The sequence below is a fragment of the Somniosus microcephalus genome, chromosome 8 (assembly GCF_052327205.1).
Source record: "Somniosus microcephalus isolate GS21.2 chromosome 8, FLI_Smic_1.0, whole genome shotgun sequence".
NCBI lineage: Eukaryota > Metazoa > Chordata > Chondrichthyes > Squaliformes > Somniosidae > Somniosus > Somniosus microcephalus.
In genome coordinates, this window is record NC_140994.1 from 127998246 (window position 1) to 128019944 (window position 21699).

Here is a 21699-nt window from a genome sequence, read left to right on the forward strand (position 1 = left end):
CACCAAGGCTTCTTCGGCAGCACCTCCCAAACCCGCAACTTCTTCCACCTAGAAGGACAAGGGCAGCAGGTGCATGGGAACATCACCACCTCCAAGTTCCCCTCCAAGTCACACACCATCCTGACTTAGAAGTATATTGCCGACCCTTCATTGTCACTGGGTCAAAATCCTGGAAGTCCCTACCTAACAGCACTATGGGAGTACCTTCACCACACTTGCTGCAACGGTTCAAGGCGGCGGCTCACCACCACCTTCTCAAGGGCAATTAGGGATGGGCAATAAATGCTGGCCTTGCCACTAATGCCCACATCCCATAAACTAATCAAAAAAAATACCAAAGGGTTCCTTTTCTTACAATACGCTCTCTTTCTCCACTTGCTTTGGTCTTGGACTATGTGGAGGAACATGAGGAGGGAGCTGCAGAGGCAGCAGAGTAGATAGCCTTGAAGTGGCAATGAAACACTGGTCACAGGCAACGTTCTCTTTAAGCTGCGCAGCCGCTCCAGTGATCCCGTGCAGCCGACTTGCCAGCTTTTCAATGCAGACAGTGCACGTGCGGTATTTTGAATGGCCCACGCAGCCCCGTAAAGGGACTGCGCGATGCCAAAAGAAGTTAGAGGGAACATTGGTCACAATGTAAGTTCTGGACATCCAATGTGGTTGGTTTTCTAGCTTTTTACAACAGTCCTCACCTTATGCCATATCAGCACGGTTCCTTTTCTATAGATTTCCGGTTCGTTATTGTAGTTAATATTGAACTCCCAAAATAAAATCTCATTTTTGTCTCCTGCAATAGTGCCCTGTGGCAAAGAGAAAAAAAATGCATCATTTAACAAATTAAAACAGGTGTCTGTCCAAGTTACAATTTAAAAACAAGCAGTTCTTAAAGGTTAAAAACTTGCATTTATATAGAACGTTATTGCACCTCTCAAACATCTGAAAGTATTTCACATACAAAGAGTTACTGTGAATCGCGGTGACTTGTATAGGCAAATGTTGCTCCATTTTGCACAGCAGGATCCCACAAACAGCAATGCGAATAATGACCAGCTGGTCTTGGTGGTGTTGGTTAATAGCAGAGTGATGGCTCGGACACCAGGCGAACATCCTGTTCTTCTCTAAATAACGCCATGTAGCCAGCCACCTAAACAAACAGATGAGACATCAGTTTAATGTCTCATCCGAAGGACTGCACCTTGTACTGGTATCAGCCCTGGCTCAGTTGGTAACATTCTCGCCCGAGTCAGGAGGTTGTGCGTTCAAATCCCACTCCAGAGACTTGAGCACTAAAATCTAGGTTGACACCCTAGTGCAGTACTGAGGGGATGCTGCACTGTTGGAGGTGCCGTCTTTCGGAGGAGACGTTAAACCGAGGCCCTGTCTGCTCTCTCAGGTGGATGTAAAAGATTCCACGGCACTATTTCAAAGAAGATCAGGGGAGTTATCAACTTCACAACACAGGTTATTTGGTCATTAGGAAACTGCTGTTTGTGGGTGCTTGCTGTGCGCAAATTGGCTGCCGCATTTCTTACATTATAAGTGACTACACTTCCAAAAAAAAAAAAAAAAAAGTACTTCATTAGCTGTAACGCGCTTTGAGACGTCCCGAGTTGGTGAAGGCGCTATATAAATGCAAGTCTTTTTTTAACCTCTGGCAGTGCAGCACTCCCTCGGTACCGCACTGAAGCATCAGCCTAGATTGTGAACTCCAGTTCTGATGTAGGGCTTGAATCCACAACCTGCCAACTGATGCAGGAGAGAAGCGCTGGACTGCACAGTGCCAAGGCTTTTCCCCCAAAAACTGATTAAAATACCTTTTTTCCAATAGAGACACCACAATTGCCTGCAGCAGCCCTCAGCTAGGGAAGTGAAAAGAATAAAAGATTTGCCTCAGAGTCCTTATCGCTATTTAGCAACTGCTGCTGGAAGCGCACTTGTGTGAATACCAGTGGGCAGATGATTGGGCTCCGCTGTGAGGTCCTCCAGTCAGATGGCCTGCTCACTCAAGACTCACGTGAGTAATGCAAATTTGTCGTTGCACGTTAGAACTTAAGAAACAGGAGCAGGAGTAGGCCAATCGGCCCCTCGAGCCTGCTTCGCCATTCAATAAGATCATGGCTGATCCAATCTTGGCCTCAACACCACTTTCCCGCTCTCTCCCCATACCCCTCGACCCCCTTGTAGTTCAAATGTCTGTCAATCTCCGCCTTGAATATATTCAACGACTCCGCCTCCACAGCTCTCTGGGGTAGAGAATTCCAAAGATTCACGACCCTCAGAAGAAATTCTTCCTCATCTCAGTTTTAAATGGGCGACCCCTTATTCTGAAACTATGCCCCCAGTTCTAGATACCCTCACTAGGGGAAGCATCCTCTCAGCATCCACCCTGTCAATCCCCCTCAGAATCTTATATGTTTCAATAAGATCACCTCTCATTCTTCTAAACTCCAATGAGTATGGGCCCAACCTGCTCAACCTTTCATCATACGTCAACTCCTTCATCCCAGGAATCAACTTAGTGAACCTTCTCTGCACTGCCTCCAATGCAAGGATATCCTTCCTTAAATATAGAGACCAAAATATTAGAGGATAATCCTGATTCTTTTATATCAAATACAGGCACGTGGACTCAGGAGAGAGAGAAAGTCATCCGATCAATAATTTTTATTTATCAGATAAATATAAACCCGATATAAGCAGAACTTATCAGTTAGGCACATTTAAACTCACAAGCAACAGACTCATCAGGGGTTTGTGAGCTAAGCCTTCTGACCACTCACAGTAGTCTCTTCAAGATTATACAGAGTCACGATAGTTTCCCGGTGTGTCTCATCTTGATACAGATCAGTACACAAGGTTAGTTCGCAAGCACGCTCGCCGCATGCAAGGTTAATGTCCAAGTGCGCCAGCAGTCACGTAGACAACTTCTTCCCACGCATGCGCATTGCGGCTCAATCCGTTTATTGTTCTCCAGACTTTTCACAGCTTGAACGGTTAGGCCAACCTTGGGGGTCAGCACTTCTGATCTTCCCAGACATTTCTTATACTCGAGCATCTGCGCGGCCCTGAATTAGCACCACCTTAGTAGACATGCTGCACGTAGCATGCTCTCATTATACTTCCAGCTTTCCACTCACAGCACTTAACCCCCACCCCACCCTACAATCACTACCTTACTTACTAGTCCGAACATTGCCCAACTGTGAAACTGATATGGGGGGTATATTTCCACCAGCATGAAAACCCATGCCATTAGAAGATGGGAGGAGAAAATTAGAGGCATAAAAAGACACCCATTTAAAACAAAATTTTACACGTGCAATTAAGCAGCCCCAGTCCTGAGCCACACTGAGTAGCATGTCAGGCTTTCGTACCTTCAGCTTCTCTTCAGCCTCTATGTTGGACAAACCACCTTGCTGCACCAGTGTCCAGAACGTTGTATTATAAAGGTTATTGATATGACCTATTGATGGAAAATTAGTTAGTGCATTTAAAAAAAAGGATATTCTGAATAGTTGATTTCAAAATAAAAACAGACATTGTACAGGCATGCAACGGCCCAGTAGGTGGCAGAGAGCTCATACAGTTGAAGAGTCTACATACACCCCATCTTATGGCGCAAAGCAGTACTGCCACTAATCTTTCAATGGTAAGTAAATTTGGGACAGGTTTGTAATTTTCATATTATGTTCGCTGGAACCATGAAAAAAGACTCGCATTTATATAGCGCCCATCACGACCACCGGACATCCCAAAGCGCTTTACAGCCAATGAAGTACTTTTTGAAGTGAAGTCACTGTTGTAATGTAGGAAACGCGGCAGCCAATTTGCACACAGCAAACTCCCACAAACAGCAATGTAATAATGACCAGATAATCTGTTTTTAGCAATGTTGATTGAGGGATAAATATTGGTCAGGACACCAGGGACAACAACTTGCTCTTCTTCGAAATAGTGCCATGGAATCTTTTACATCCACCTGAGTGTAGACCGGGCCTCGGTTTAACGCCTCATCCAAAAGACGGCACTTCCGACAGTGCAGCACTCCCTCAATACTGCACTGAAAGTGTCAGCCTAGATTTTTGTGCTCAAGTCTCTGGAGTGGGACTTGAATCCACAACCTTCTGACTCAGTGCTACCAACTGAAGCACTGGCCAACATAAATTATACAGGCAACTGAACCAAAACTATGCAATATAAACTCCCGGTCTGTGCTGAGGTGTCTTATGTCAATTGGGCAGCAGTTACAAGTCACTTCACTAGCTCTGGGCGAGACTGGTCAGGGGTCCAGTTGCTACACAGCACCCACTGTTGAAAGTGCATGCAAGTGGTCTCAGGCAGGCTGTCTATCAGACCTCAGCACACACTGGGAGGCTTGACTATGATACCTCCATCCCAGTTCATTGAGGTGCAAGCACTCACCAAGGTTCATGTAAACGATGGCCACTAGGCTGAGGTATCAGGGCCACAAGAACCTGCACCACAGCAAGGAGGCAAGGTCTTTAAGAGGGGAGGGGGGGAAATTGTAGTGTGGTCCAATTATATATTTTGCTTTAAATTGTTGTACAAAAGCATTAGAAAAATGCAAATAATCTCCATTTAACTGCAAATAAAAAAAACAAGCAAGTTTCTCACAATCTGCCTGCCTCCAGCTTAGGTAGTCTCGCAGGTTCCGGTTGCTGGGATATAGAACAACTCTCCCATCGAATCCAGGTGGAAATAAGAGGGCCTGATCTTTAAAGTAAGCTTCCCAGTAGAAAACAAAGCTGGAAGAAAACTGGGAGACCACGTGGCTCATGAATTTGCTGTTGCAAGAGGGAGGAGAAAAAATGAATTGTTAATCTTACAGAAAATTAGTTTCTATTTATCAAGTTACCTGTTTTAGATTACATTGGATTCTTAAAAAACAGATTTGCCCATTGGGTCAGTAGGTAAATGCACAGTCCTAGTGGTACTCTGCAGTTAGAATGTGGAACTTGCTACCACAAGGAATAATTGAGGCGAATAGCATCGATTTATAGATTTAAGGGGAATCTAGATAAGTAGATGAGGGAGAAAGGAATAGAAGGATATGCAGATAGGGTCAGATGAAGTATGGTGGGAGGAGGCTCGCGTGGAGCATAGACACCAGCATGGACCAGTTGGGCCGAATGGCCTGTTTCTGTGCTGTAAATTCTATGCAATGCTGCTATTTGGATCAGGTAGACCTCACGTTTGATTCCTGGCTTATGCTGAGTTAGCTGATCTCAGTTAGGGTAGCTTTAAGTGGTGGGCTCAGTTTCCCTGACAGATACTGAGTGCGGTTTAAACAGAGTGCTGCAAGTTGGGTGAGTCAGGGAGTCTTAACTGTTGCTAAAATCAAACTTTTTTTTCATTGTACAACAGTACTTATACAACTCATCAATTACATAGTAAATCCATTATATTCATTGAGCACAATAAGAAAAAAAAAGACTTGAGAAGAGCTTTATGGTTAATATAAATGCAATGATCAATTTTACAAATGAATCAATAATATTTACAGTACAAACTACCACTATTTCAATAAACCAAGAAAAAACCCATATCACGCCAGTCCTACGGACATTGTTCACCCATTCAATCATTCGTTCGCTCGAGCGCAAGTTGGAAACAGTCTGTCGTTCCTCCACCAAAATGGCGGCGCACAAACCCGATCCCATCACCGAAACAAAGCCTCACAGCTGCCACCAGACGGGGCCGCTGGAACTCATTCGGGCCCGAGACCGTTCTTCAACCTTAGAAACCATGCAGCATGATCACCCACAGTATCTCCCGACTCCGCTTCTGCCGACCAGCCACTCCGCCCTGGGCCCCCCGCCTAGGGTCCTCCGTGCTGGGCCTCCCGCCTAGGACACTCTCCACTGGGTCTTCCACCCTGGGCCTTCTGCACTGGGCCCTCCGCACTGGCATTCCTCACGAGTAGCCGGGGTGTGGAGCAGCCTGTTCACACAGCTCCAAGCAGAGCTGAGCTGCTGAGAATCTCGCAGCCTGTGTGTCTCTCTCCACATTCACTGTGACTGTCTACTGTTTAAAATCTAAATTTCCCAGCTTTAAGCAGGGTTATAAAGGGATATTCAAGGCCTACAATTCAGAGCAGCTGAAGGCAGTTAATTAGGGAGACTAGATTAAACTGGTTCTCCTGTAGCAGACCCCAGCAAGCTCCTTTGTTTCAGGGCCTATAAAAACAGGCTTTGAAGTGCGATTTTGCACTAAGTGCAGTTTAAACAGAGTGCTGCGAGTTGGGTGAGTCAGGTGTGGAGTGGAAGGAGGAGCTCCCTTGCTTCGCCTTTGGTTTTCCTAACTTTTCACCCTGTAGGAATTGGTTCTTACTGTACACCAAGGAAAGAGTCCGAGAGCGGGAGCAGTCAAACAACAACAACTGCGAAACCCCTAAAGTGACATCACAACCAGGGAAGGAGTTGATTGGTAAGTAGGACCTGGTGAGTATTTCTACAGTCCCGTCATTAAAGTCAAAGGTCTCTAGTTTAGCGTAAGTAGTGTTTAAAGGCAAGTAAGGTCCCTAGTGTATTTAATATTCTTTAATTTAAAGGAAGTAAAGGGAGTAAATTAAGTGTAGGACATGGTAGGGCAGCTCGGCTGCGCGGAGTGCTCCTCCTGTGCTATGTGGGAAATCAGGGACACTTTAGGTGTCAGGGCGAACACATGTGCAGGAAGTGACTCCAGCTGCAGCTACTCAAAATCCGCGTTTCGGAGCTGGAGCTGCGGCTGGAGTCACGGTGGAGCATCCGCAAAGCTGAGATCTTCGTGGATAGCACGTTTAGTGAGGTGGTCACACCGCAGGTAAAGAGTGCACAGGCAGACAGGAAATGGGTGACCGCCAGACAGAGTAAAAGAACTAGGAAGGCAGTGCAGGAGTCCCCAGGGTCCATCCATCTCCCTCTCCAACATATTTTCCATTTTAGATACTGATGGGGAGATGGTTTCTCAGGGGAATGCAGCAAGAGCCAAGTCCATGGCACTACAAGTGGCTCAGCTGCACAGGAGGGGAGGAAAAAGAGTGGGAGAGCAATAGTGATGGGGGATTCTATCGTAAGGGGAACAGATAGATGTTTCTGTGGCCACAGATGTGACTCCAGGATAGTATTTGCCTCCCTGGTGCCAGGGTCAAGGATATAACTGAAAGGCTACAGGGCATTCTGAAGGGGGAGGGCAAACAGTCAGAGATCGTGGTTCACATTGGTACCAACGACATGGGTAGAAAGAGGGATGAGGTCCTGCAACAAGAATTTAGGGAGCTAGGTAGCAGATTAAAAAGCAGGACCTCAAAGGTTGTAATCTCTGGATTACTACCGGTGCCACGTGCTAGTGAGTATAGGAATAGGATAGAGCAGATGAATGCGTGGCTAAAGAGTTGGTGCAGGAGGGAGGGGTTTAGTTTCCTGGGTCACTGGGTCTGCTTCTGGGGAAGGTGGGACCTGTACAAGTCGGACGGGTTGCACCTGAACCGGAACGGGTTGCACCTGAACCGGAACGGGACCAACATCCTTGTGGGGAGGTTTGCTAGTGCTGTTTGGGGGGGGGGGGGGGGGGGGTGTTAAAACTGACTTGGCAGGGGGATGGGATACAGGGTGGAGCTGTATTAGGGGGTGATGCACAGCCAAATATAGAGGAAAAAAGTCAGCCTGGAAGGCAGAGCAAATATGTAATGGCATAAGGGCGTATGGCAAGGCTGGATGGCATTTATTTTAATGCAAGGAGTCTTGCGAGTAAGGCAGATAAATTGAAGGTGTTGTTGAACACATGGGAGTATGATATTGTTGCTATCACAGAGACATGGTTGAGGGAGGGGCAGGACTGGCAGCTCAATATTCCGGGGTATAGAATCTTCAGGCGAGACAGAGGGGGGTGTAAAAGAGGGGGTGTCACAATATTAATCAAGGAGTCAATTACTGCTGTAAGGAGGGATGATATCTTAGCAGGTTCCTCTAATGACGTCATATGGGTAGAACCTAAACACAAAAAGGGGGCAAGCACTTTGCTGGGAGTGTACTATATGCCCCCAAATAGTCAGGGGGAGATAGAGGAACAGATATGTAGGCAAATCTCAGAAGTGTAGAAATAATAGGGTAATAATAGTAGGGGATTTCAACTTCCCCAATATTAACTGGGATAGTCAGAGTGTGAAAGACTTAGAAGGTGTGGTATACTTAAAGTGCATCCAGGAGAGCTTTTTGAGCCAGCATGTAGAAAGTCCTACAAGAGAGGGGGCGGTACTGGACCTAATTCTAGGGAATGTAGCCAAGCAAGTGGTAGAAGTGTCAGTGGGAGAGCATTTTGGTGACCATAATTTGGTGAAATTTAAGGTAGTCATGGAAAAGGACAAAGATGGACCGGAAATAAAGGTTCTAAATTGGGGGAAGGCCGATTTTAATATGATAAGGCAGGATCTGGCCAAAGTGGACTGGAATCAGCCACTTGTAGGAAAATCCACATCAGAGCAGTGGGAGTCTTTCAGAAAAGAAATAGAGAGAGTACAACGCCAACATGTTCCTGGGAACCCTGGATGTCAAGGGATATACAAGAATGGATTAGGAAAAAAGGGAGGCTTTTGGCAGATACAAAGGACTAAAAACAGTGGAAGCCCTAGAGTATAGAAAGTGCAGGGGGGTACTTAAAGAAATTAGGAGAGCAAAGAGGGGGCATGAAAAAACACTGGCGGGCAAAATAAAGAAAAATCCAAACGTGTTTTATAAGTATTTTAAGGGCAAGAGGATAACCAGGGAAAGAGTAGGACCCATTAGGGACCAAAGTGGCAATCTGCGTGTAGAGTCGGAAGATGTAGGTGAGGCTTTAAATGAATATTTTGCATCTGTGTTCACTATGGAGAAGGACGATGTAGGCATAGAAATCAGGCAGGGGGATTGTGATATACTTAAACAAATTTGTATTGAGAGGAGGTACTAGTGGTTTTAGTGGGCTTAAAAGTGGATAACTCCCCAGGCCCTGACAGGATGTATCCCAGGCCACTGTGTGAGGCAAGGGAGGAGATTGCAGGGGCTCTGACACAAATTTTCAGAACCTCTCTGGCCACAGGGGAGGTGCCAGAGGACTGGAAAACAGCTAACATAGTACCATTGTTCATAAAGGGTAGTAGGGATAAACCAGGGAATTACAGACCAGTGAGCCGAACATCAGTGGTAGGGAAATTATTGGAAAACTCCAAAGATGTGCGGATTAGGTTGATTGGCTGTGATAAATTGACCCTTAGTGTCAGGGGGATTAAATACGTGGGGTTACGGGGATAGGGTGGGATATGTGTTGGTATAGGGGTTACGGGGATCAGGTGGGATATGTGTCGGTGCAGGCTCGATGGGCCGAAATGGCCTCTATCTGCACTGTGGGGTTTCTGTGATTCTGAGGGACAGAATTAGTCTCCACGTGGAGAGGCAGGGATTAATCAGGGATAGTCAGCATGGCTTTGTCAGGGGGAGATTATGTCTGAATTTTTCAAGGGGGTGATTAGGTGTGTGGATGAGGGTAGTGCAGTTGATGTAGTCTACATGGACTTCAGTAAGGCTTTTGACAAAGTCCCGCATGGGAGACTGGTCAAGAAGGTAAGAGCCCATGGGATCCAGGGCAATTTGGCACATTGGATCCAAAATTGGCTTAGTGGCAGGAGGCAGAGGGTGATGGTCAAAGGTTGTTTTTATGACTGGAAGCCTGTGTCCAGTGGTGTACCGCAGGGATCGGTGCTGGGTCCTTTGCTGTTTGTAGTGTACATTAGTGATTTAGATATGAATATAGGAGGTATGATCTATAAGTTCGCAGAGGACACGACAATTGGTGGAGTGGTAAATAGCGAGGAGGGAAGCCTCAGGCTACAGGACAATATAGACGGGATGGTTAGATGGGCAGAACAGTGGCAAATGGAATTTAACACTGATTAAGTGTGAGGTGATGCATTTTGGGAGGACTAACAAGACAAGGGAATACACAATGAATGGTAGGACCCTAGGAAGGACAGGGGATCAGAGGGACCTTGGTGTGCATGTACATAGATCCCTGAAGGCAGCAAGACAGGTAGATAAGGTAAACAAATATATGATATGATTGGGATAACGGAAACATGGCTCCAGGGTGCCCAAGACTGGGAACTCAACATCCAGGGGTATTCAATATTCAGGAAAGATAGGCAAAAAGGAAAAGGAGGTGGGGTAGCATTGCTGGTTAAAGAGGGGATTAACACAATTGTAAGGAAGGATATTAGCTCTGATGATGTGGAATCTGTATGGGTAGAACTGAGAAATACCAAGGGGCAGAAAACGTTAGTGGGAGTGGTATATAAACCGCCAAACAGTAATGCGGAGGCCAGGGATGGCATTGAAAGGAAAATTAGAGAAGCGTGCAATAAGGGCACAGCAGTTATCATGGGTGACTTTAATCTACATATAGATTGGGCTAAGCGAATTAGTAACAACACTGTGGAGGAGGAATTCCTGGAGTGTATACGGGATGGTTTCCTGGACCACTATGTCGAGGAACCAACTAGAAATCAGGCCATCTTAGACTGGGTATGATGTATTGAGAAAGGATTAATTAGCAATCTTGTTGTGCGAGGCCCCTTGGGTCGGAGCGATCATAATATGATCGAATTCTTCATTAAGATGGCGAGTGAAGTAGTTGACTCAGAGACTAGGGTCCTGAATTTAAATAAAAGGAAACTACAATGGTATGAGGCGCGAGTTGGGTAGGATTGATTGGGGAATGTCACTCAAAGGGTTGACGATGGATAGGCAATGGCAAACATTCAAAGATCGCATGGATGAACTACAGAATTTGTTCATCCCAGTTTGGCATAAAAATAAAACAAAAAAGGTGACTCAACCGTGGCTAACAAGGGAAATTAAGAGATAGCAAAAGATCCAAGGAGAGGACATATAAATTGGCCAGAAAAAGCAGTGAACCTGAGAATTGGGAGCAGTTTAGGATTCAACAAAGGAGGACAAAGGGATTAATTAAGAGGAGGAAAATAGAGTATGAGTGTAAGCTTTCAGGGAACATAAAAACTGACTGTAAAAGCTTTTATAGATATGTGAAGAGAAAAAGATTGGTGAAGTCAAGCGTAGGTCCCTTACAGTCAGAATCAGGGGAATTTATAATGGGGAACAAAGAAATGGCACAACAATTAAATACATACCTTGGTTCTGTCTTCACAAAGGAGGACACAAATAACCTCCCAGAGATGTCGGGGAACATAGGGTCCAATGAAAGGGAGGAACTGATAGAAGTCAGTATTTGTAGGGAAATGCTGTTAGAGAAATTGACAGGATTGAAGGCCATTAAATCCCCAGGGCCTGATAATCTACATCCTAGGGTACTTAAGGAAGTGGCCCCAGAAATAGTAGATGCATTGCTGGTCATCTTCCAAAATTTAATAGACTCTGGAACAGTACCCATGGATTGGCAGGTAGCTAATGTTACCCCACTGTTCAAAAAAGGTGGTAGCGAGAAAATGGGGAATTAAAGACTGGTAAGCCTGACATTGGTAGTGGGGAAAATGCTAGAGTCCATTATAAAAGATGTAATAGCAGAGCACTTGGAAAACAGTGACCGGATTGGACAAAGTCAACATGGATTTACAAAAGGTAAATCGTGCTCGACTAATCTACTGGAATTTTTTGAGGCTGTAACTGGTAAAATAGATAAGAGAGAACCAGTGGATGTGGTGTATTTGGACTTTCAAAAGGCTTTCGATAAGGTCCCGCATAAGAGATTAGCGTGTAAAGTTAAGGCACGTGGGATTGGGGGCAAGGTATTGACTTGGATAGAGAACTGGTTGGTAGACAGAAAGCAAAGAGTTGGAATAAACGGCTCTTTTTCCGAGTGGCAGGCAGTGACTAGTGGGGTACCGCAGGGATCAGTCCTTGGACCTCAGCTATTCACAATATATATTAATGATCTGGACACAGGAACTAGATGTAATATCTCCAAGTGTGCAGACGACACAAAGCTGGGTGGGCATGTGTGCTGTGAGGAGGATGCCAAGAAACTCCAGTATGATTTGTACAGGTTGTGTGATTGGGCAGAAGCATGGCAGATGCAATATAACGTGGATAAATGCAAGGTTATCCACTTTGGTGGCAAAAACAGGAAGGCAGATTATCTGAATGGCAATAGATTGGGAGAAGGGGAAGTGCAACGAGACCTGGGCATCCTTGTGCACCAGTCGCTGAAGGTAAGCATGCAGGTGCAGCAGGCGGTTAAGAAGGCAAATGGTATGCTAGCCTTCGTAGCGAGAGGGTTGGAGTACAGGAACATGGATGTCTTGCTGCAGTTGTACAGGGCCTTGGTGAGATCACATCTTGAGTATTGTGTGCAGTTTTGGTCGCCTTATCTGAGGAAGGATATTCTTGCCATGGAAGGAGAGCAGCAAAGATTCACCAGGCTGATACCTGGGATGGCAGGAATAACGTATGAGGAGAGATTGGGTCGATTGGGCTTGTACTCGCTGGAGTTTAGAAGAATGAGAGGGGATCTCATTGAAACTTATTAAATTCTAACAGGACTAGACAGACTAGATGCAGGAAGGATGTTCCCGATGGTCGGGGAGTCCAGAACCAGGGGTCACAGTCTAAGGATAAGGGGTAAGCCATTTAGGACAAAAATGAGGAGGAATTTCTTCACCCAGAGAGTGGTGACCCTGTGGAATTCTCTGCCACAGAAGGCAGTAGAGGCCAATTCATTAAATATATTCAAGGAGTTGGATATATTTCTTAAGGCTAAAGGGATCAAGGGATATGGGGAGAAAGCAGGGACAGGGTACTGAATTTGAATGATCAGCCATGATCACATAGAATGGCGGAGCAGGCTCGAGGGGCCGAATGGCCTATTCCTGCTCCTATCTTCTATGTTTCTATAAGGTGGTTAAAAAGGCATATGGGATACTTGTATTCTATGCCTCGGCTAATGAAGGCAAGAGCAGGGAGGTTATGATGGAACTGTACAAAACGCTAGTTAGGCCACAGCTGGAATACTGTGTGCAGTTCTGGTCGCCACATTATAGGAGGGATGTGATTGCATTGGAGAGGGTGCAGAGGAGATTCACCAGTATGTTACCTGGGCTGGAGCACTTCAGCTATGAAGAGACTGGACAGGCTGGGGTTGTTTTCCTTAGAGCAGAGAAGGTTGAGGGGGGGACCTGATTGAGGTGTACAAAAGTATGATGGGCATAGATAGGGTAGATAGAAAGGAACTTTTCCCCTTAGTAGTGGGGTCAATAACCAGGGGACATAGTTTCAAGGTAAGGGGCAGGAGGTTTAGAGGGGATTTGAGGAAAAACTTTTTCACCCAGAGGGTGGTTGGAATCTGGAACTCTCTGCCTGAAAGGGTGGTACAGGCAGGAGCCCTGACAACATTCAAGAAGCATTTAGATGAGTACTTGAAATGCCATAGCATTCAAGACTACGGACCAAGTGCTGGAAAATGGGATTAGAATAGACAGGCCTTGATGGCCGGCATGGAAACGATGGGCCGAAGGGCCTCTTTCTGTGCTGTATAACTATGACTATGACTCTAAATAAAAGTCTGTGCTGGGGAAGTGCGCCTGCCTACCGAGGACAGTTGAACAGCCTACTGACGTCACTGTCGAGTAACATTAGAAAACAGCCTCAAGAGAGGTTCCAGGGGACTGATGTCACTGGTTGAACTGAAGCCCAGCACCAGTCACTATACCCAGGAGCCGAAGGAAGGAAAAAAAATAGTAGCCAGACAGAATTACTACATCCCCCCCACCCCACCCCCACGAATGAACAAGCCGCTTCCATTTAACCCTTCATTGTAAAGTGCACACAATGGTTACCACAACCTGCATATCGCATTCCAATGCATGCTGCAGTGTCCCTAAAGCATACAGAAAGGAGAGAGTTCATGGAAACAACATTTTCCAGCACAGGAGACCCTTCAGCCCATCGTGCCTGTGCCAGCTCTCTGAAAAGAGTCATTCTGGTGATGAAAGGGTAAAATATGAGAACACATTGGATAGACTAGGCTTGTATTTCCTCAAGTATAGGAGATTAAGGGATGATGTAATAGAGGTGTTTAAGATGATTAAAGAATTTGATAGGATAGTGTGATAAACTATTTCCTCTAGTGGGGGGAGTCCAGCACAAGGTGGCATAATCTTAAAATTACAGCTGCGCCATTCAGGGGTAATGTCAGGAAGCACTTCTTCACACAAAGGGTAGCAGAAATCTGGAACTCCCTCCCCAAAAAGCTGTTGAGGTTCGGGGTTAATGGAAAATTTCAAAACTGAGATTGAGAGATTTTTTTATTAAGTAAGGGTATTAAGGGATATGGAACCAAGGCGGGTAGAGTTAAGATACAGATCAGCCATGATCTTTTTGAATGGCGGAACGGCTCAAAAGGCTGAATATCCTACTCCTGTTCCAATGTTCATTCCCCTGCCCTTTCCCTGTAACCTTTTAAATTCTTCTTTTCCAAATACATACCCCATTTCCGTTTTTAAAGCCATTATGGAGTCTACTTGCTCATTCCATATACCAACCACCCTCGGCATGAAAGCAAATCTTCTCACCTCCCCCGTCCTACTCTGGATGATCATAAGTTTATACCTACTAGTTACTGACTCGCTGATTAGTAGAGAGAGTTTTTCCCCTGTTGACCTTATCAAAACCTCTCATAATAATGACCTCCATCAGATCTCCTCTTAACCTTCCTTGTTGTAATAGAAAGAGTCTCCGTTTCTCCAGTCTTTCCTCGTAACTATAGCTTCTCAATTTTATGTAACCCTTGTATTTGATAAAGATGCATCGTTCCTTCCCGACACTTTGATCACAATATATCTGAAGCATTGTGGTGCTGCAAATAAAGCCAGAAGACTAGCCCACAGTGAAAGCCTCTCTTTGTACACTGCACCTTGCTCTCCTCTTGAACCAGTTACTCTTCTTTTTAAAGACGAAGCTGTATTCATCACTTTGGCCGTACGCGACCACAATGTCACTCAGTTCTTCCATGACGGTCAACGCGCACTTAGTCATCAAACGGAGGGCCCGCTCGTCGTTGGGCTTACTGAAGCCGTGCTGATCTGCAAACCTGAAGTCCAGAAACCAGTTTAAGCAAGAAGAATTGTTCAAATGGCAAGAGTTTGAAACAGCAGCAGCGCTGTTCACACAATGGACTGAACTTAGAAACCAAATGCACTTGGCCAGGATGCAAACCTTTGGCCCTACTCTACATGATAAAGGGAGATGCACCTCCCTTTAATTCAGGAACAGAAGAATCTCTTAAGGTAGGTTGCTAAATAATGAACCAATTTTCTCCTCCCGAATCCAGGGCTGCTGAGGGCAATTGAACTCTATCCCAGTAAGAGGTCAAATCCTTCTGACTTTTTACTGACTATGTATTGCCAATGAATACTGACAATTAGTTTTACATGAAACGCTTTCTTAAAAAGGTTCTGGGTGACACTAGCAAAGCAGTATTTATTGCCCTCCCCAGTTGCCTTGAGATTCAATGAATGGTGTCACATATAGGTCAGACCAGGTAAGGGGCAGTAGGTTCCCTTCCCTGCTAAGGATATTAGTGACCATGGTGGGATTTGAACTGACACCCTAGTCCAGCACCATAACCACTAGGCTACCGTACCCTTTGCCTATCTAACTAGAGGGCTACAATAAAAAGGGGAGGAAGTTATACAAAGCCCTGGTTAGACCACATCTGGAATACTGAGATATACAGTTCTGGACACCACACCCGAGAAAGGATATATTGAAGCACAGATTCACCAGAATGGTACCAAGTGTTCGATTAGGAGGAGAGATTACATAAACTAGCCTTGTATTCCCGGGAATATAGAAGGTTAAGGGGTGATTTGATTTGAGGTTTTTAGGGTTTTGAAAGGGTAGGTAGCGAGAAAGTTTTTCCACTGCTGGGGGAGTCTAGGACAACAGGACATAACCTTAAAAATCAGAGCCAGGCCATTCAGGAGAGAAGTTGGGAAACACTTCTTCACACAAAGGGTACTAGAAACATAGGAGCAGGAGTAGGCCATTTGGCCCTTCGAGCCTGCTCCGCCATTCAATATGATCATGGCTGATCCTTTATCTCAATATACCATATTCCCGCTCTCTCCCCATACCCCTTTTGTGTCTAGAAATATATGTCTCCTTCTTAAATATATTCAGTGACTTGGCCTCCACAGCCACAGGTTCACCACCCTATGAGTGAAGAAATTTCTCATCTCAATCCTAAATGTCCTACCCCGTATCCGGAGACTGTCACCCCTCGTTCTAGACACCCCAGCCAGGAGAAACATCCTCCCTGTATCCAGTCTGTCTAGCCCTGTCAGAATTTTATACGTTCCAATGAGATCCCCTCTCATGTTTCTAAACTCTAGTGAATACCGGTTTAGTCGACCCAATCTCTCCTCATACGACAGTCCTGCCATCCCAGGAATCAGTCTGGGGAACCTTCGCTGCACTCCCTCTATGGCAAGTATATCCTTTCTGAGGTAAGGAGACCAAAACTGCACACAGTACTCCAGGTGTGGTCTCACCAAGGCCCTGTATAACTGTAGCAAGACATCCTTGCTCCTGTACTCAAATCCTCTTGCAATGAAGGCCAACATACCATTTGACTTCCTAACTGCTTGCTGCACCTGCATGTTTGCTTTGTGACTGGTGGGAAGTGGGGAACGCTTTCCCACAAAAAGCAGTAGATGCAAGCTTAATTAAAAATTTTAAATCTGATAAGATAGATTTTTGCTAGCCAAGTGTATAAAAGAATATGGAGCCAAGGCAGTGGGTGGATTTAAGATACAGATCATCTTACTGAATGGTGGAACAGACTTGAGGGCAATGTTCCCGCTAATTTATTTTGCGTGCAGGGCCCATTTAACAAGCTGCGCGGCTCATTCAATTTCTCGTGCATGCGTGGTTATTTCAATTGTAAAGCCATTGAGTGGCCTGCGCGGGGCCTCCAGCAGCTTAACGGGAACATTGCTCGAGGAGCTGAATGGCCTAATCCTGTTCCTATGTTGGTGGAACAGGAGTCAATGTAGGTCAGCGAGCACAGAGGTGATAGGTGAACAGGACTTGGTGCGAGTTAGGATATGGGCAGCAGAGTTTTGGATGGGTTTAAGTTTATGGACTGCATAAAATGCCTCAAAATGCTTTGAGATACAATCGATCATTTACCTATCTATAATTTATCAGTATCTATTGAACGATATTGCTTTCCACTCACTTGTGAAAATTCCGGCCGTCCAGTCGAACCACAACCCAGCAGTTTTGCAGACAGGTATCATCAACTTCGAAATTGCGAACATATTCAAATTTACTTTTAGCCATAGTTTTGCGACTCTGAGCACGCACGTGTGGTGTGACCCAAAGGAACCCTCGGCCAATTCCGCTACTGGACCTGGAAAGACAGATTCTAACAGCAGCTTTTGAAAGTCGGTCCAAATACGTCCTATACAGCATCGGGCAGCCTGCAACAGTAAAGAGGACGATGCTTATTATCACCGTCAAACTTCAGAGGGCACAATGTTTCACGGTCCTATCGTTTTTCCACCAACTTTTAGTTCAGGGTCACAATCCCAAACAACAACTTGCATTTGTAAAGCACCTTTAACGCAGTAAGAAAACATCCCAAGTCGCTTAGTATCCTCCTCGAAGGCCAGTCAGTAATATGCCAACACGTTGCCGTACAGAGTAATGGGATGTGGGTCTGGACCCATAAGCTAGCACTTTGGGCAACTGCCAAGTAGAAACTAGTGTTCTCCCAAATTGAGGGGATGGGGGAAGAACAGGATTAATACGGCCCTTCCAATTCTGTATGGATGCTGGGATAAGCCTGCTTCTTAACGACGTACCTTTGCTCTCTGGCACTGGACAGCAAGAGAAAGGGAACACCGCATAATAAAGGCAACATCCCACAGCCAGGTGGACTGGGGACATATACCGAGACTCATGGAGCAATAGCTCGTTTGAAGGCTATATGTGAAGAGGAGCTGTGGGTTCAGTTGGGCTTGTGCTTCAGAGCACACACAATTCCACATCTCAGCGGTGCCATGAGAAGGAACCAGAGCCTTCATGTTTAACTGGCAAGTCATCGTTTATAGAATAACTCCTTGATTAAAAGAGGTGCAATTTATTTTAAGCCAATAAATATAACCATTGGAAACAATACTTTCTTTCCCCAATTGCAAAAAGCAATGAGATATTCTGAAAGGTCCTCTAATAGCTCTGGAGAGGGGTGTGTGAGCGCGTGCCTAGTTTAAGCTGTTGTTAAGCCAGCTGCGTGGCTTAGGTCTGGGTTGACCAAGTCTGTCAGAAATGATCGGCCTGGTTCCCATCAACTTGCGGTTAAAATGGTTCGAAGACAATACCCAAGGAGTGCATGTTTATCGCTCCATCAAGGATGGTCACTAATCGTTAAAACAACTGACAAACACGGGTTTTAGCCCTAGCTAGATGAAGAATAGGTACCAGGTACTATTTGAGTGGCTCAATGAGCAAGAGAGGGGGAAAAGATACAGGTTCTTTGGCTGTCCCCTGCAACCCATATGACCCAGCTTGTCATTTAACCATATTTATACACGTTCTTGATCGAAGTGGGCCCCTCAGGGTCATAACACATGGCTGAACATCCCACACATACATTTGGACCAATTTAACAGCTTGAACAATAAACTACAGGCCACGCGGAACTAGCGCACGTCTGCATCTATACCACTAAAGGAAATCTCTGGATCCATGCAGCAGTAACCAGCTGCCGTTTCATAATAAAAGTGAACCCATAACAGTACCAAGGCCTAGGCATTAATTGTATGACACTTTCACTTAAGACTGATCAGCAAAATCATAGAATCATACAGTAGGGGGCCATTCGGCCCATCGTGCCTGTGCCGGTTCTTTGAAAGAGCTGCCCAATTTAGTCCAACACCCCAGCATTCCCCCCCCACAACCCTGCAAATTAGTCCTCTTCAAATACATATATACAATTGCCTCTTGAAAGCGCCTTTGGAATCTGCTTTCAGGTAGTGCGTTCCAGATCATAACTCTGAAAAAAATTCTAATTTCCCCTGGCAATTATTTAAAATCTATGACCTCTGGTTAATGACCATAGGAAACATTATCTACTCCATCAAAACTTCTCAAAAATTTGAATACCTCTATTAAATCTCCCTTTAACCTTCTCTGCTCTAAGGAGAACAATCCAATCTCAACACATAACTTAAGTCTGTCATCCTGCGAAACCTCCTCTGTAGCCTCTCCAAGTCCTTGACATTCTTCCTAAAATGTACATAATACTTCAGCTGAGGCCTACCCACTTTTAAAGGTTTAGCATAACTTCCTTGTTTTTGTATTCAATGCCCCTATTTATTTACAAAGCTTTCTTAACTGCCTTCTCAACTTGATCTACCACCTTCAAAGATTTGTGCATTTGCACCCCCAGGTCCGTCTGCTATTGCAACCCCCTCAAAATACTACTAATTAGATTATACTGCCTCTCCATATTGTTCCTCCCAAAGTGCATCACTTCACACTTATCTGCGTTAAACTGCACCTGCCGTGTGTCTGCCCATTACTACCGTCAGTCCATGTCCTCCTCAAGTCTGCTACTATCCTGCTCATGATTTACATTGCCAAGATTTGTATCATCCGCAAACTTCAACATTGACCTGTAGTTTCTGCTAGGTTGTGCTGGTTTTATCAGCGCAATTTGCCCAAAATCGGCCAAACCAGTGCAAAAGGTCGAGGAATTTCAAGTGCAAATTATGGTCGGTGCAAATCGACTTTCCGCTGTGGCGGTACCACTGGTTGTCCCTTACATTGAGACACATAATTCCCTTTAACTTACCTTACTGTATGTTTAACTTACCTTTTGGGGCCATTGCCCTTTTAACTTACCTGTTGGGGCCATTGCCCCTTTAAGACGCGCCCTAGCGCGCTGACGTCACGTCACGTACGTGCGCCGGCACAGCCCGGCCTAGCGTCTTCGGCCTCAACGTCAGCCGACGGGAGCGACGCGATCTTCCGCCCCCGCGGCAAGCACCGGCACAGCCCGGCCTCCCGACTTCGGCCTCAACGGCCAGCGACGCAACGACGTGCATCACGTGACGCCCTAAGCACGGAAAACGCGAACAACGTGATGACGTCACAACACAAACGCGATGACGTCATCACGCTCCCCACAGGACTGCGAACTCAGTCCTCGTGGAGTCCCCGCTGGGACAAGACCTACACCACGGTGCTCCTACAGTCAGCCATCTTACCTGCTGTAATTAGCCTGTTCCCGTAAATAAACAACTTATTTATAGTTCGTCGAAGTCAAACTCTCTTATTTAGTGGCGATCTCCATGAACCGCTACACCGCAATCTTTTGCAATAGTTATAAAAAAGTCTCAGCCAGGCTCCGCCCACAAAACTGGCCACGTCCCCAGATCAAATTAATCACCTTGACGAGTTTCCACTATTATGCGCCCGATTGCGGGCTTTCGAGGAGACGCTTAAAATTAAGCTGTGGACACGAAGGCACCTTTTAAAAATGAAAGAATACTTAATTTACTAATAAACTGACTACTTTACACTAATGAAATATTTTTAAATTCTTCCTCCTAGTGGGAAAATGCTTGGTTTGTACCGAAATATCTCTGCGTTGAAGGTCTGCCATTTCTCATTAATATTTTCCTGGTCAATCTTTGTTCCCATCCCTCAATCACTGAAATTTGCCTACAGCTTTGCTCCTCGATGACCTCATTATTTGGGGGTCTACAGTAAAGCCCAGCAATGTAACAGCTCCTTTTCTCTTCCTTAACGCTAATCAAATAGATTCAGTCTTTGAATCTCTATCTTCCCTCTGTAGAAATGTAATATTATTCTTGATCTATACTGCCAACACCCCCGCCCCCTCCATCTTTTGCCCTTCCCCATCCCTCCTGAATACATTGTAGCCAGGAATGTTTAGTTGCCATTCCCGCCCATGTTCAAGTCAGGTCTGTGTTACAGCCACTTATACCATAACCCCATGTGGCAACGAGCGCCTGCAATTAGTCAACCTTATTTGTAGCATTCCTCGCATTAACACACATGCATTCCAAAACCATGCTCGTTGGCTTTGCTTTTTCCCTCCATCTAATTTTGGCGCCTTCTACACAATTGTTTCTCTGTTGCTGTTTGTCCCTCCTAGTTTTCTACGTACTTTATCTGTCCTCTCTGCTGCAGCATCGTGTGTGTGCTTTTTTGCTAGCTTATTATTTTGTTCTGCTTTTTTTCGTCACTCTGTCTTGCCCCCTTTGCCTTTGTGTAGCAGCAGAACGTGCAGCAAAAAAAAATGGGCAAAAGAAAGCGAGAGAGAGAGAGAGTGTGAGTGTGTGGAGGAGCGAGCAGCAAAATGGTTAGTGGTTGATGAACTGCAGTGTGAATGTGTGGTGCTGTGAGCAGCCTCTGCTGGCAGCAAAAGCCTACTGCACCTGGTATTCCCAGGCGGTCTTCTATCCAAGTACTAACCAGTATGTTAGCAAAATACTGCAGATGCTGGAAATCCGAAATAACAACAGAAAATGCTGGAAAAAATCAGCAGGCCAGGCAACATCCGTGGAGAGAAACTAGAGTCAAGGTTTCGGGTCAAAACCCTTTATCAAGTACTAACCAGGCCTGACTCTGCTTAGCTTCCAAAATCAGAGATCGGGCGTTT

At 45.5% G+C, this 21699-nt stretch overlaps 1 protein-coding gene across 5 annotated transcripts in view; it reads right to left on the minus strand.

Annotated features, from left to right (window-relative positions):
- Positions 1-21699, minus strand: part of thg1l (tRNA-histidine guanylyltransferase 1-like) — a 53448-nt gene that overhangs the window by 15941 nt on the left and 15808 nt on the right. For all 5 annotated transcript variants that reach the window (XM_085995110.1, XM_085995108.1, XM_085995105.1 and 2 more), the window contains exons 2-6: positions 17245-17488; positions 14917-15093; positions 4636-4805; positions 3375-3463; positions 693-800 (exon numbers count right to left, since the gene is read on the minus strand). In XM_085995110.1, coding sequence (XP_085851236.1) covers positions 693-800; positions 3375-3463; positions 4636-4805; positions 14917-15093; positions 17245-17480 — 780 coding nt within the window. In that variant the 5' untranslated portion in view covers positions 17481-17488. The remainder of the gene's footprint in view (positions 1-692; positions 801-3374; positions 3464-4635; positions 4806-14916; positions 15094-17244; positions 17489-21699) is intronic.